This window comes from Rosa chinensis, chromosome 6 (assembly GCF_002994745.2).
Source record: "Rosa chinensis cultivar Old Blush chromosome 6, RchiOBHm-V2, whole genome shotgun sequence".
Classification (NCBI taxonomy): Eukaryota; Viridiplantae; Streptophyta; class Magnoliopsida; order Rosales; family Rosaceae; genus Rosa; species Rosa chinensis.
In genome coordinates, this window is record NC_037093.1 from 11,938,531 (window position 1) to 11,954,998 (window position 16,468).

General features: G+C 37.2%; 2 protein-coding genes and 1 long non-coding RNA gene across 3 annotated transcripts; 1 reads left to right on the top strand and 2 right to left on the bottom strand.

Annotated features, from left to right (window-relative positions):
• The first annotated feature begins 1,760 nt into the window (after positions 1-1,760).
• Positions 1,761-5,141, top strand: LOC112169471. The gene is made up of 4 exons (XR_005802103.1): positions 1,761-1,865; positions 2,902-2,923; positions 3,475-3,569; positions 5,052-5,141. It is a non-coding gene; the product is annotated as an uncharacterized LOC112169471 (long non-coding RNA).
• Positions 5,142-8,163: 3,022 nt separating this feature from the next.
• Positions 8,164-9,830, bottom strand: LOC112174665 (caffeoyl-CoA O-methyltransferase). The gene is made up of 5 exons (XM_024312463.2): positions 9,667-9,830; positions 9,464-9,543; positions 9,196-9,340; positions 8,973-9,104; positions 8,164-8,681 (listed from the first exon to the last, which is right to left on the bottom strand). Exons 1-5 carry the CDS (start codon positions 9,748-9,750, stop codon positions 8,388-8,390), a joined length of 735 nt encoding a protein of 244 aa, XP_024168231.1. The 5' UTR covers positions 9,751-9,830; the 3' UTR covers positions 8,164-8,387.
• Positions 9,831-14,169: 4,339 nt separating this feature from the next.
• LOC112172500 (protein ALP1-like) lies at positions 14,170-15,715 on the bottom strand. The gene has a single exon (XM_024309868.2). The coding sequence runs from the start codon at positions 15,635-15,637 to the stop codon at positions 14,336-14,338; it is 1,302 nt and encodes a 433-aa protein (XP_024165636.1). The 5' UTR covers positions 15,638-15,715; the 3' UTR covers positions 14,170-14,335.
• Positions 15,716-16,468: the final 753 nt, after the last annotated feature.

A 16,468-nucleotide genomic window follows, 5' to 3' on the forward strand; every position in this document is an offset into this window, starting at 1 on the left:
CCACTCACCCCTTCTCCATCACTCTTCCGCTCTAGCTGTTTCTTTCCCTCATCAGATCTATGAACGAGGAACTAGTGTAGCTTTTGGATACTCGAATCCAAAAGGCCCAACTACATTTTTTTCTCTCTTTACTCGCTAGATCACCCGTTCGTCCAACCCTAGAATCGTAAAAAACTAGATTAGTTGCAGTAGCCATGGCCATCTCTGCCATGGAGCCAAAAGCCGTGAAATCGAACTTGGTCTTCATCCTCGACGACGGCTCCCATACACCCACCTCATCACTCGCCGCATCCGATCCCTCTCCGTCTTCTCCCTCACCATCTCCTGCACCAGCCCCCTCAAGGCCATCACCGACCTCAACCCCAGCGTTGTCATCCTCTTCGGCAGTTCCCATTCAATCCACACCGACGACTCCCTCAGCTTCCCAGCCAGGTTCACCGAGTGGGCCGAGGCCCACAACTTCTTCGTCCGCGGAATCTGCTATGGCTTGCAACTGATTGTGCAGAAGCTTAGTGGGGTGGTTAGGGCTGGGAAGAAGCAAGACTATGGCAAGATGGAGATTGTAGTGGAGAGCAATTCGGGGATTTTCCGGGACCAAAAGGGTTGGGGATAGGCAGGTGGTGTGGATGAGCCATGGGGATGAGGTGGCTAAGTTGCCCCAGGGGTTCCAGGTGATGGAGTAGAGCTAGCAGGGAGTGGTGGCCGCCATTGAAAGCCCAGAAAGGAGGTTCTATGGGCTGCAGTACCACCCTGAGGTATTATTTCAATGGACTTGTTATCATGTGCTTTCAACATTTTTGTTATGTATGTTGCCGAATTGGACTTTGATGAAACCCGCAATGTTTGTTATGACTTTCATATCTAGTAAATATGAATGGTTTTTGGTTCTTTCTGATTTCCCACAGAAAAAGTCATGTAGTAGAGGTCTCTGTTTCTATTTCAAAGTGTGTCACCTTCTGTGTGTTATAATCTGATGGAAAGGAATGTTAGCAATTGCTTTAATGTTGACTGTTTGTTTTTTTTTTTAAGTTTTCCTTGATTGAAAATTTCAATTGTTATTAGCAATTATAACTGCTTCAGTGAATGAGATTCGTAAATAGGGAATGGGAAAGAATGGGTTTTAGGAAGAGAAATGGGTCAGGGGGAGTATTTTTCTCTCATTCCTTTCGTTATTTGCAGATAATCTCAAAAAATGATAGTTTTTTAATTGCCAGAATGTGTGTCAACTCCTATAATGTATGTTCTTCCTCTGAGTTGGGATTTCAGACTTCAATAAACCTAAAGATCTGTAAGTTGAGGAACTCATTACACTATTATCTTAAATTGAGTGAGTGATGCTTGTCCCATCTAGATTAGATTGATAGGAGAAGGTGGATTCCTCCTGTAATTTGCAGATGAAGTGTACACCCTCTCTCTAGTCGAGTTTCCTACCAAAAGAAGTTTGCTAAGCTTGTTGTTAAACTTTCTTTCACAAGTTACCCCAGACACTGCGTTGTAGATTCAATGCCATGCATCATTGTTAAACTTCTTTTATATATCCCTTTCAATTGTACTTGCTACCTGGTTTGACTATTACATTTTACTTGGAGATTATTTGTTATTATTTTAGAATAGCCTATTCTTGAGCCTGTATCTCCAGACTTGCTATGATTGTGTTTGTTTCCTTTTCCTTTAGAAGAACTGGCCATGTTTCACATTTCTATCAACTCAATTGTAAAACTGCAAGTATGCTGCATTATCAAAAGAAGAGTGGGAAGAACAATTCGCAAGTATAAACTGCAAGTATGCTGCATTACTTGGAGATTATAGTTTTGTTCTGAAGCATAAACAACGCAGGTTGTTAAAGTGAAATAAGCCATCTCAAGGTCTGCTTCATTCTCTATTATATATATCGATCTTATTTGCTTTACCGGAAAAGAAAAAAAACATTTGGGGACAAGCTGTGATTAATTAGTGATCTTTTTTATTGGCTTTTATATATTGTTTATAATCAACATGCATTTATGCAGAGTGGATTTAGATTATGGCAGCACTCACAGTTCTTATTTTAGTATCTGTTTGATAATCTCAAACCATTTTATGGCTCCACTTTTTCTAATTTTTGGTTGTACACAATGAGACATGGTAGTTAATTAACTGTTATAATTGTCTGTTGGATCATTGTATGGAATTGATCAAAGGTCTTTTGCTGTTATTAGCTGAGTTGATTGAATGAGTTGCGAGAAAAAGATTGGTAGAATAAGATTAGTGTTTCTGTCTTAGTTCGATGAGATCAAGTTAGATATTTTCTGCTAAAAAGCAATTCTTTTTGTTTTTCTTTTTAAATAGATAGGGTGTTGTGTTTAGATTCATCAAATGTAGGTTCTTTTGGGTAAGTAAAACTCCTTTGCTGACAAAGTCAGATATCACCAGATATTTAAGGGATTGTGAATATGAAACAAACTTAGTCCTCTGCTTCGTCTTCTTCTGCTTTACCAAGCCTTTTCTCTACTCTTTTCCCAGCTTGCCATCACCTGGGTATGTACCTTCCACTATAAATAATTGCTTCACAGGCAGCTGGACCTTTATTTCAAAATTTCATTTCTATTTGAACATTATGTCCACATTAAGAAAGGGGGAGTTCTAAGAGAGAAAATATTGATTACTGTTATGCTTGATTAATATGATTGCCCTCTTATTTGTGGTTTCTGCTTCAGACCGGTTTTCCTTATACTTTCAACTGAATTCATAGACCCTTTTTTTGCATGTTCATGATCTTCATAGCTATAGTTTGTGTTCGATATGAATTATATGATAGATTTCTATTCTTAAAAGCTGTATGCTTAATTTTTCTCTTTGTCAATTGCATCATTTATTCTTCTTTGTATGATATCCTTATTTCTACTTTTTATTGTATTGCAGGTCTGTTAGCAAGAAGAAATAGGTGAGATTTCATGTTTGTGTGACTCAACTTAAAATATAGTTTTACGATGGGTATTCTAAGTGTCTTAACTCTTTTCTTATTTAATTCAACATCATACTTATCAAATATAATACAAGAAAATGAAGTATTTCTCACATACAAATAATATGGCATCCAGAAAGAAAATATCTCAAGAAGATTAAATGCAAATAGATTAGCAGATTGAAAATAGGTGCTTCCTCGGTTCATACACAGTAGATCATACATAGAATAATTCATATTCCAGTTGTTTGCTTTTTTATTTTTTAAACATATTCCAGTTTATTGCTTTTATAATTCATGTTTTGTCGTCTTTCATCGGTTATGGATTTATGTTTTGTGCTCTCTGCTACTTTGTGTGTGTTTTTTTTTTGTTTTACTGGAGAACAGTTTTTCGGTGTATGTTTTAGTAGTGAAGTTGAGTTTTGATGGCTTTGTATGGCTCTTCGATTGCTGGTTGGTTTCTGATATGAAATCACTACTCACTGAATCAGTAAATGATAGTTTTTTTTTTTTTTTTTTTGGTGATTTAGGTGTCAAGTGCTGGGTATGGTCGCAATCTGAACTGTTCAAAGGTGCAATCATCCATCTTTGGGGCTTCTATCTCAACCTGGTCGTCTTCTTTACAGTTGAGTAATCAGCTCTCATTTTTTTTTTTTTTTATTTAGTTTGTTTGGGAATTCCAGGCTATGTTCTCCTTCCTTAATTTCGTTATCTTGCATACCGACTCCTTTGAACATCTAAAGCGTTGCTCTTCATTAAAATGAGTTTCCTATTTTCTGTCCTGAGCTTTGTTTTTGTGTGTCTATATAATTTAGGATGTTGATCGATATGGGCTTCACTGTTAGCATCATTGTTCATTAGTGGATTGCTCTGTTTCAAATTTAGTGTGGTTGTGAATATGAGATTTATATGAAATTAGATTAACAGCCAAATCAGAACTCCATAACGTTACCAAGAAAACACTAAATTTTAATTTCTAGCATCTATTTATGCATGTCGACAAATTTATAAGAAAGCACATGTCAACCTTCTTAGTGCGGATCCCCGAAAACTTTTAAGGTCTCTCTCCTCATGGATTGGAATTTTCTTCCAAGAGTTTTTTATGGGTTTAATTTCTGAATTAGAGTTCCAATTTCACTTGTGTTTAATTTCTGAATAGTTGATGGTAAAACTCTTTCATTCTCTTTTATAGCTTTATCTGTAAAAATTTGCTGATCGAACAAAACCCACATCGTTTCTCTGGTCATTTCTCAATTCTTCTATGACTACTTTCACATATCCTGTGAATATCTTATCAAGTCTTCCAAAAGCATCAGCATTATTCGAAAGGGAAGGTATGGTGCTTGGACCCCAAATAGACTAAACAGTTTATTTGATTGGAAATTAATCTGTCTTTGTTTTCTTGATTTGAAATCTTATTTGTTTTTCAGTTGAGCTAATAGAAGCGTTTTGTTTTGTTTTTGGGTTCTTCATTTCATGTAAAGTTTATGGTACCTTGAATTCTAATTATATTGATTGGAGATGCCTTATTTAATTTCAGATTATTCTGTTAATCACTTTATGCTTCTTTCTTCATATGTATTGAGTAGCTTCTGGTCCAAAATCAAGTATTTACAGTCTCACATATTAGAATATAAAACATAATTTACACAGAGCTTGGTATGGTATGAAATTTTGGGCACATCAGGTTATCAAAGTATGGTTATGATGTTAATTTGCTTCTGTATATATATATATATATATATATATATATATATATATATATATGCGACTGCTCTCTTTGACATAAGTTGACAAGTTTTGATCAGAGGCTGTGCAAAATGTAACTATATTGTCATGTCTTTTGAGCCCAATGGCCTTGATTATGGCTCAAATTCAAGGTACAGAAAACACATTGAGAGCTGATAGACGATATTGGGTCTTAGTGCTCAAAACATTTGTTCTTCATTTGCGTATGTAAATATCTGGTTAGATTTCTCTGTCATGGAACAATAGTTGCTGGAATGTTTGGTTCTCATTCAAAAATGTATCAAGCATGCCCATGTTTTGTTCTTTTGATGATATCATTAGCCTAATAATTGTTTGGGTTTTGCTTTATACCTTGTAGTTTCAGCATATGCAGTGAAAAATTCTATGCAAACTCTGAAGGCAAGTGATTGGCATCTTGAAGGTGCTAGGAGCATTTAATATATTCTACAACCAAGCCATGGGAGGAGAAGAAAAAACAAATGTCCAAGCTCTAGAGTACATTGTAAATTATTTTGCTAGTTAGCTTCAATAGTTAGGTCTCATGGAACAATTAATGACTATTGTAGATGTATTTTGATGGCTGTAATGACATTGGATTTTTCAGAATGAATGCGAACATCAAAGAATGGCAAGAGCAAACTTATATGTGTCATCTGAAATACAAGGCAACAACAAACTTGAAAAAGAATATGTTGTTGGAACAGCTGAGAAACAATAGAATAGAATCACAAATAACTATCCTCTGATATTGATTAAGACAACATAAAATTGTCGCTCAAATGTATATAGAACCACAAATAAGTATCCTCTTATATTGGTTAAGACAACAGATAGTTGTTGCTCAAAGGTACATAGAACCATAAATAACTATCCTCCTATATTGGTTAAGACAACAGAGAAATGTAATCTTAACTAAAAAAACACGACAAATATTTGTTATATTTAATAGACATAGACAACATAATAGTTGGATTATTTGTTGTTTTATACACATTCAGACAACATAAAAACGAATTATAAATGTAGCTACAACAACAAATAACTGATGTTTCTTATATTTTCAGACTGCAGTTATATGTAATTGAAACATACTTAAGACCACAATTATTTGTAGTTTATAACCATTACAGACAACAAATAAGTTCTCAACACCTAATACTTTAGTTCATTCATACCACAGAAAGATCATGAATACTGTCTTTGAAATGGCTATTAAACAATAGAAGATAAAGATTGTTGATGTCTGTTTATATATAAGGTAACACATTTCTGTCGTCTGAAATCTTCATAACACACACCTTTACATGTGAGGAATCAATCAGACAACAGAAGACCAAAAACATGTCTGTCGTCTGAGTGCAATCAGACGACAGAGTTTATCTGTCGTCTGATTGCACAAGAGACGACAGCGCCTCAGACGACAGAAAATCATGCAATCAGACAACAGATAAACTCTGTCGTCTGATTAACTTTTTGGCATAGTGACACTCATAAATCATTATAATAATCTCATCCAACAGTTAGTTTTCCCATTTTATTTAAGTTGATAGAGGTTTCTCTTTGGAGTGTATGATATATAAATATAAGTTTATAAAAAATATTATATTTAAAGATTTATTTGTAAATAAAGCCCGCAAGGCCCACCCCGAAAAAGCCCACAAGGCTTAGCCCGGCCCTGCCACGCCCGAAAAAGCCTGCGAGGCCAGCATTAAATGGATGGGTTTGGATCCTTCAATTTACAATAAAGCCCGGCCCAAGCCCGCTACCCGGCCCGTTGATGAGGCCTAGTTTATTTCTATCACCTTTAAACATGTTCTTAGGGAAGCACACTTTGTAGCAGTTGTTATTGTAAATTTATGTCATTATTCTTGTAATGGTCACAGCTGGACGCCTGGACCAAGATGGTCCCAAGTGCAGGTACTAGAGTTCTTTTATTTGATCTTGTAAATTATAGTTGCCCAAGAGGGTTCCATTTATTTTCATATAAAAAAATATACACCACTCATTTGATTTCTTATTCTATGATTTTATTAAATACACCCACTCATAAGTCATAACTACCATCAAATTTCATAATACTAATCAGGGGACGATTTCCATGGCCACCTATTTTATAGTTAAAATTATACTCTATATATATATATATATATATATATATATATATATATATTTTATCATATCAACAGCTAGCATTTTGTGAGTCGAACTCACAATCTCCCTTACAAAGGAGAGACTTATGCTACTAGACCAAATGGTAGTTGCCTATACTCTATATGTATTCGTAGTTGAATTAAAGACATTATATTATATGTTTTTAAATATGTGCAATATATAATATCAAATTAGATAATCATGCGTTAATATGTATTTTTTTTTCTCTCGTAATCTTTAAATACTTTTAATTTAAAACAGATCTGTAATGAGTTTGCATTTACTTGATAGAGTTCGAGATTTTATCTATTTCCTATTCAAGTCTAGTAGCCCTGCTAATGATTATTGAATCTAATGAAATCAATATCCTTTGAAAAAAAAAGTTTCCAAATTAAAAATCCATGATAACTATCTCATTTTAGAATATCAAATCATCCCCTTTATTGTCTTTTTCTATTATTCATAATTACATGTACCGATTAACTTCTACCCTGATGAATGGAAATTTAAATAAAAAAATGTCTGATCTAACTATCTTGAAGAGTAAGCATACTCTTGTATAATTACCAAAACTAAGAATTTCATGGTTTTCACCAACATATGCAACACGGATAGCCATCGAGATATTTTGAAGCGCACACAATTTGTTCCTGCATATGCAAATATGCAACTACGCCATGTACAACGGTATCATACCAAACCCAGGTGGTTCACCGAGTTTCCAACTCGATGAGAAAAAGAGAATTAAAAGTCAAATATATGAACAACAAACAATGACTATAAAACAAATCAATCTGGTGGGGTGGGTGAGGCGGTAGGTGGCGTGGAGTGGAGGTCATGATCACCATATGTCCATATATGATAGAAGGTTTAAGATGTTAATCTTCACTTCTTCAGGAACCTTCTGATCCATGTCCATAGTTTTATAAAATTTGTTGAGATGGCATGCTTTTAGAAAACAATGTGTGAAGAATTTTTGTCATTTGACATTGACTGAGTGACAATTTGAATTCCAAACAACTGTCTGGAGCTAATCATTCTTAACCACTATAATTACCAATTCAGAGTGTATCTAGAAACTAAAAGTACTCTAAAGTAAGTTTTGTTTATAAAATTATATGGAGTGAGTGATACTTCAAAATAAAAGTAAGTCTAATCCTTCAAACGACAAATTCCTTGTTCAATTTCAACTTGATTAAACATTCAATATAAAAAGTCACCAGTAATTTAGTGTACATTTCCATATGGGGAATGTACAAATTAACGGAATGAAATTAAGTGAGAAAAAAATATAGAAACTATAAAATAAACCCAGAAATAAACAGATATAAAAATGAAACCATTTGGTATTATAATTATGGCAGAAAATTAAATCAGCACAATTCAATATGGTATGCCATTTAATCCTCCAAACATGAGCATTTTTGGCCCCCAAATTACAACTTTTACACATGAAAATAAGGAAAAGAAAAGGAAAGACCATTTTGCCTCTTTATCATATATTGACCAGGAACCAACGACCACGATCGCCCAATTAGGCTGATCATTTAATCCGACGGCAGAGTGTGATGCCATCCCCAACTGGAAGCATGCAAATCTCAATTCTGGGGTCTGCAGCAAGAGCCTTGTTGAGCTCGATCACAAAGTCCCTGTAGTACCTGACGTACTTGCGGAGAGGAGCATCAGGTGGTGCCACCACAGACCCGTTCCATAGGGTGTTGTCGTAGCCGATCAGGCCTCCGACCTTGACCAGGTCGATCAGCCTCTTGTGGTAGTTGATATAGTTGTCCTTGTCCGCGTCAACGAAGATGAAGTCGAACGATCCATGGTTCTTCTCCTGGTCCATCAATAAAATGTCACTTTCAATACCAAGAAAGAGCAGTGAGTTAGGGTTTTATAAGAACACATCGTTTATATTAAACATACGAGTTACCAATGATTAAGACACAAGTTAAAATATGTTTGATCATGGATTATAATGTACGAATTGTACATGTCGGAACTTGATCTTAAAGAAGTGACAAATTCAACTTTTTTCTGATAATATATTCTCTATGAATCTGAATCCTGACAACATAACATGTTAGACCGGTTTAACTTATCACGAGTTGAGTACTTGAATTCTTACATCTTCGATCATATGATCGAGAACGGGGAGGGCAGGGCCTTCCCTGAAGTCAATCTTATGGGCAACACCAGCTTTTTCGATGACTGGCAGACCCAATTCATAGTTTTCTTTGTTGATGTCCATGGCCAAGATCTGTGACAAACCAATATATATTAAGTCATCATTTCTAGAGAAAAATATATTGTTCGTATATATGATCGATTTTGAGGGATGAATTATCGACCTTCCCATCTTCAGGGAGAGCAAGGGCTGTGGCCAAGAGGGAGTAGCCAGTGTAGACACCAATCTCCATGGTGTTCTTGGCATTGATGAGCTTGAGAAGCATGTTCAAGAATTGACCTTCATCAGCTGAAGTGGTCATGATGTTCCTGTTTTAAATTCAATTTCCCAATCATCAATCTCAAACAAGAAATCAAAGAAATGGGTATCTCTGTATTATTGAATGAATCAAATTGGTTGATGAAATCAAACCAAGGATCAAAGAAACAAACCATGGGTGCTTTGCTGTCAACTCTCTGAGCTCCTTCATGGATTCGGGCTCTCTTGGGTACACACTAGTCTCCAAAATATACTACAAAAACAAAATCAAACCCGAAAACCCAAATCAAACAAAGCTTTCAAAATTATATTCCTATAAATTCTGAAGATTTTGATTCAATACATAGCTATAATCCAATTGTAGTGGAAGTAGTACCTGGTAAAGAGCGTCACTTTGAAGAAGGCTTTTGTGGCCAACTTCCTGGTGCCTGCTTTTCTGCTCTTCTCCATTTGCTGCCATTGCTGTGTTAATCTTCCTTGCTTTGTGAATATGATTAATAAAAAGGTGATAGCCTTAAAGGTGGATTAAAGCCTGGATTGCAGAAGAGGAAAGACCCTGGTATATAAGGAAGGAAATTATGCGGTTTGAACCGGATGGTTGGTTGTACCGGCCACCAAACCGGTCCGGGGTTGGTGAGGTCCCTGGCTTTGTGTGAGTTTTGGAACTCCAAAGTCCAAACAATCAAACCCATCATACCTTTCTCTTGGGGGCCCACTGATCTGGTAATGGTGTTAGAACATGGGGGAGACTTTGTGGAGTGTTGTGGTTGGGACTTGCTGACACTAAACTGAGTTCTTATTACGTCATTTTTTTTTTTACGAGTCGTAGGTGTTGGTTTTTATTTTTATTCTGACTCCATCCATCTCCATATATATAACCACAAGTATAAATAGGATGAGGAAGATGGTTAGAGAAATCTGGCTTTTGGGAATAAAAGAAGCCCCGTCTTAAAGTTGTAGACATGTTTCCATATGGAAATATTGGTGGTGGTCTACAAACTCTAAAATACAACCTTTATATCTCGAGAAATTCTTACATATGGAAGACATGTCATGTGGCTGGTACACTCAGCCAATCATATTTCTTAAGCAAACCGTTATATGGCACGCCTGTCCTACCTAAGAATCTCTCTCATAAGTTGTCTAATCCGCTTCACACGTACATGGTAGACAAGATCCCAATTGTTTATCAATTGCACAAAATAGAGGATAGGAATTGTAATAGAAAGAAACTTAGATGTCAATAGACGAAAATGAAGAACATGAGAAAGAAGAGAGCGATTAAGCGTTAAACTTTATCTAAAGAGTTCAATTTTTAATAGGACTCCTCAATGCTTATAAAGATTCTCAAGTCCATACATTTTTGAATTTGATTCTTAAAAAAATAGTAATAGTATAAGAGAAAACCAACAGCATGCTTCAGCCCTAGATGAGATTTTGAATCAATCAAATTCACGTTGTTGATTTTACAAACAATTACAGACGGTTATACATATTAATGATAGAGTCTTTCTATTTGTACCCAGCATATTTCTAAGTAGACCCAGCAATAATATTTTATGTCAAATTGTTCCAACTTTGTCCTTGTACGGTGAAAAAAAATGACCACGTGTGCTGTTCCTCAACTAACCGTAGCCGATGGCTCTTTCCCCTCACCTCCAGCAGCATTTTCTTCCTCCCTCTGTGAACGAAAACCATAAGGCAAACAACTGAACTCTCCAATACCCAATCAGAACTGCGAAATTCAACATATGGAGAATTTCAAGCGAGAGATCAATTCAACCACTGAACTCTCCAGTACCCAATCAGAACTGCAAAACAAAGTCGTCAAACCAAAACAGGGACGTTACAATTCTAAGGCGCAAACCAGCATTCACCTCTGGTTTTAGTCTAGGCTGTTATACACTGACTTTTGGATAAAGCTGTTATACACTTACACATATATTCCTTTATTCAACTTTCCTTTGTCTTGGCTTTGAACCTTCCATTTTCTCCTGTTCTGTATTCCCATAGTTTCCTAAAGCCACATTAACCCAGAGAGATAATTTTTTTTTTGAGAAGATTGATCACTCTCTATATATATCTACACACTATCAAAAGCTCCCTAAGAACCCAGAACCATAAATCAGCAACACTCACTCTTTGATATCACTTTTAAACATGGAACCATCTACACACATCGGCGCAACTCCTCGGCCCACCTCTGCTCCACTATCGGTGGTCCCCGCCGCCTGCAAAGGCACGCTGGGCCGACACCTGGCTCGGCGGCTAGTCGAGATCGGCGTTCATGACGTGTTCTTCGTCCCTCTTGGACCACCTGATCTGCGCGTGTCGTCACTTTCACGGTGGATGGGCTCATCGTCTTGAACGCTATCGCCGGTGCTTGCAGTGAGAACTTGCCGGTGATTTGTATTGTCAGTGGGAGAGATCAATTGCAAGAGATCAATTCTTAGTCTTGTCGATGTCTTTCAATCTGGTTGCTGGGCTTGTAACTCAAAGCAAGGCTGGTTGCTGGGTTTGTAACTCAAAGCAAGGGTAAAGTTGGAAAGTACATGATAATATTTTAAGTGTTGGATATATTTAGATATTTACTGGGTACATTTAGAAAGACCCTTAATGATATTATTCTTAATTTGGTGCTGGATAACTTCTTTCATGTGTCTTTGACATTCTTATATATAATTCTGTTGCTGGGTTGACGCTGTGACATAGTTTTATGATTAATAATAATAACAATTATACTCAAATTTGTAATACATTTCACGAAAGGCGTAGCTATCTAACCATAAAAAATAAAATTATATGCAGATTTGTCATAATCGACATTCCATAGCAGATGATTATATTGTTTTCCATTTAAAAAGCAGAAAAGAAAAGGAGTTGGCTGCCTACAATGGTGGATTCTTTTGGAAATAGGGTTGGTGAGAATGCTCGAGAACTTGGCTGTTTTACGGATAGCAACATGTGACCTCTTTCCTCTCCTTTTCCACTTAATCATTTTACTGCTGCTGTTACACGTAAACAGCTCCAGTCATGTTTAGCTACTCAATTGAGTCGGAACCGTTCGTATTCATTGTTGTAAATTGCAGTTTTGAAAGTCTTAACGATTACTAATTTGGCTGAAATTTTGCAGAGATGATCTATATATTATGACCTAAAAAATGAACGGTTAAGATATAAATGTGTAATCGGAAAGTGAGGAAAAATGAGAAATTCGTACCTAATCCGCACCCAGGAAACGTTGTGTGTGTGTGTGTGTGTCTATATATATATATGTATGCTGGCATGACAGCGTTAGGGAATGGTTCTTGTGTCCCTATCCTGTGAATTTAGTCCTCTTCAGATTCTTCAAAAGGCTCACCAACCCCATTGTTTGGCCTTTTGGTTAAAATTACAGATATCTCTCTATTCTTATTTTACTTAAAGTATACTCTTGTTCAGTTGAGACCTTTGATATTGACAAATTAATTATACAGGCCTAACTGATATCTCTGATAAGGACAGCTTCAAGTCGAATTTAGAAGCTCAATGGCTGAATGCCTTTCAACTACTGAAAAAGGCCATGATCACCACACCAGATTTCACCGAAGCTCGTTGAATTGGAGTTTGGGAGGCTTGCAAGAAAGGGGCATGCCTTTCAACTTTATAGAGGCATGTGAGTTGTTGCCTTGTGCCTCTGGAAAATATGGAGCTGTCTACCGATGAAATTGGGCTCTTCGGCACTCTTATGGAAACCAACATGTCCTTGGAAGTTTGGAACTGATCATCAAAGTCTAAAACATTGGAGTGAAGGGTTAGCACCTTGTAGAGCAGGCAGAGCAGCAGAAATGGCTAACCAGGTGAATAGATTATTAAGTACAATATAAAAAGGGAGCTGAGAATACGGGTGTAGATATATTTTCTAGAATGATTGAAGAGTTGGGTAAATGCCATGCCATTTTTTTAAATAGAGCAAGTCCATAGCTGTTTGGGAAGTAGGTATTCAACCCACACGAATCTCAAGCCCCATCAATAATATGGTACAACAAGAATCTCAAGTCACTATAGTCCTCAAGCCCCATCAATAGAGAAATAAGAAGGGCAAACAGAAGTTGCAGCAGTAAGATTTTGCATAATGAGAGGAGTAACCGTAATAGATTGGTCTTGCACTACGAAGCACAGACAAGCATCATCTGAAGGGTGAGTAAATTGGCATACCCCAGTTACCACTAAACAATCGGCTTAGAGGAATAGTTAGTGCAAAGAGTTAGAGGTTAAGCTGCTGCTATTGTTATTGAGATGTGCAACACTAGTGGCTGTTGAGTTGTGCAAATGCTAAGCTATACAAGGAAGAGGTTGAGGAGGATTTTGAAGATTAAACTGAAGAACCCTAAGTTTATGATTATTAAACTAATTTGCTGTTATGAACAGTCAACTATAATGCAGAATAGTTTATCGAATTGTCTTACTTCAGAAGCTATGATACCAAGCTTTTGTTAATAGTGTTTCCGGGCTTTAGTGTGCAACCCAGCTAGCCATCTCAATCGGTGTGGATGGACTTGAGGATTCCCATTAATAATTTTATTGTTTCTGCAATCTGCAAAACTCAAGGTCGACAAATAACAATTGCCAGTTTTCCATTCTTAGGAAATCAATTGTTGTTCCTATAGTCCACAGACCAATGCATTCTTCAGAAATCTTGTTTGTTCCTCCTGTTATGGGATTGTTATATTTTTGCTTAATTTGATGAAGCTATTACAGAAACATTAAGCCTTTACTTCATCACTCAACAGTTAATAAAGCATTCACAATCTCAAGGGGCAAAAATCTCATCTTTATACTTTTGAATATGATAGAACATGCTAAACTGGTATATCTTCACAGATCAAACCTACAATAGTTGAATTCAAATAGCAATTCTTTTCCGAAATAAATCAAAAGAATGTAAAAGAAACAAAGGGCCTGTGATCTAAGGAAACACAACAATGATCATGAAAGAAAAGTAATCTAAAAGTACCTGACAAACAAAATTGTTCTATATCAGCTCCCTCTATTGAACCAATTTCCTAGGGTGATTGCAATGACACCAACGAGCTAGAATGTGTCGAAAATATTGATTCTTGAAACTCTTTTGCTTTTGTAGCCAATGCATTTCTTATAACAGAAGCCTTCCTCTCAATTGAACTCTCCTCCAAACTCGAATTGTCCCTATGATACTGAGAGCTCTGATCATAGACAGAGTAATCATCCAACCCAGCAGACATTGCCGAATAGTCCTCCCTCATCAACAAACCATTATGTAGAATAGAACAAGCACCAATATAAGCAACAGCCATCTTCATCTCCTCGCGAATCGGTATGCTCAAAACCCCCCAATTCTTCAAACTATCAATAGCTCTAAGCCCCGAAAGCCGCATTCTACTGTGTGCTGCATTGAATTGCTGCTCATCCGACCCCGGCATTGCATCAACAAAGGGCACCATAAGCCAAGGAAGCAAAGGGTACCCTTCATCTCCAACCAAGTACTGATTCACCGGCACCCCATTCACACTAACCGGATCCGAATTCAGTAACTTCCCACCCTCAATATCTGCATACAGAGTCGAACTCTTCAAAACCCTAGCATCGCTTTTATTCCCCCTGAACCCAGCCACAATGCTGAGAATTCTGGAATTAGCATCCACCATGATTTGGGCTGCAACTTCTTCTTGATCAACCCCATTACTTCTCACAAACTTGAACCGGGTACAGTCAATCACACCGCAGCAATTGGGCAACCCGGTGTGGGTTTCGAAACCCGAAGACACCGATTCAAGCTCAGTCTTATTCGGAAACTCAATCCAGAACCGGTAGTTAGTGCAGAGAACACGACACAATTGCTTGGAGCAAAATCTCGACACAGACTCGGAAACCCGGAACTGTCTTGATATCTCCGGGTAATTGGCTCCGGTGGCCAGGCGGAACAGGCCGATTCCGAGGCGGAGGTCGGCGGAGAGATTGAGCGGGGAGCCAATCGGGTCCCGGCACTCGAGTAAGGGCTCGAGTAAAGAGCAGAGCCACTCGAAGGTTGAGGAGGTCATTCGGAAAGAAGTCTTGAAGGAGTCGGGAGTGCGAGGGAGAGGGAGAGGGAGGCCGAGTTGGGCCGGGGGAGTGGGCTCGGAGGAGTCGAGACGGGCCCGCTTGCGTTTGCGGGAGAGGGAGAGGAGGGAGAGGGTGGCGGCGATTTCTTGGGAGGAGAGGAAGTGGTGGACGGCGGGGAAGGCATGGTTGGGGGAGGAGGAATCGGTGGAGGGATTGGGGGAGAGGACGAGGAGGAGGAGGAGTTGGGAGATGGAGGAGAGTAAAGCTACGAGGGTTGAAGATTCCATTTTTTTTTTGTGTTTTTTGGGGGTTTTGATTTTGGAATTTTTTTTTTCGCTTCTTGGGAATCGTGGGGGTTAAATCTGGGAGAGGGAAATACAGAGGCAACACCTGCCTGTTGGTAATCCTACATTTGGTGTTTTTTTACTATTTTTAGTAACTTTTCTCTAGTTGTAAGAGGATTCTTTTTTGGGAAATCTGAGGTTTCAAGAGTCTCTATGTTTGAATTATATGCTCTCTTTTTTTCGATAATGAATTATATGCTCTTTTGAAGAGGTACCATCTATAGTGTCAATAATACTTATTTTCTATATAAATTGTTTCTATTTTCCTCATTTATTAGGATTTAAAGTTTTTTTTATTGGAAAGGATTTAAAGTTTAATGTTTGATTATTCTAAAAAAAAAAAAAATTTAATTTCTAACCTAAAATTAAGTACTAAATTCTCTGTCAGTGAGCCGTGACCAATTGTTTAGGTAGCTTAATTAGAATCCTAGTGGTCATAAGTTTAAATTTCACTGATATCAGAAATGAGGTGGGAAATTACATTATTGTCTAGAATTACAAAAAAAAAAAAATTTAATTCTCTGGTTCAACCTTATAGAAAAGCTTGAACATTGCATAAGCATCGAGCGTTAGGCATGTCCAATCTAGAATGCAAAATAAAAAATTTCTCATTTCATGTCTTAGGTACTAATCAATAATTAAAAACTAATTGATATGGCATATTGATTTGTATGTTAGAGATATTCTCATCAAGACATTTCTTCTTAGTCTTTTGCTTTGTCCTTGTCCTTTCATCAGTCCCAAACAGGAAGGGGAATTGCTAGGCAAGTGGTA

Coding starts and splice junctions, on each gene's coding strand:
- LOC112174665 (XM_024312463.2), bottom strand. CDS start 9,750: ATGGCAGCAAATGGAGAAGAGCAGAAAAGCAGGCACCAGGAAGTTGGC. Junction 9,544..9,666: donor AAAGTGACGCTCTTTACCAG/GTACTACTTCCA, acceptor TTGTTTTTGTAG/TATATTTTGGAGACTAGTGT. Junction 9,105..9,195: donor CTCTCCCTGAAGATGGGAAG/GTCGATAATTCA, acceptor GGTTTGTCACAG/ATCTTGGCCATGGACATCAA.
- LOC112172500 (XM_024309868.2), bottom strand. CDS start 15,637: ATGGAATCTTCAACCCTCGTAGCTTTACTCTCCTCCATCTCCCAACTC.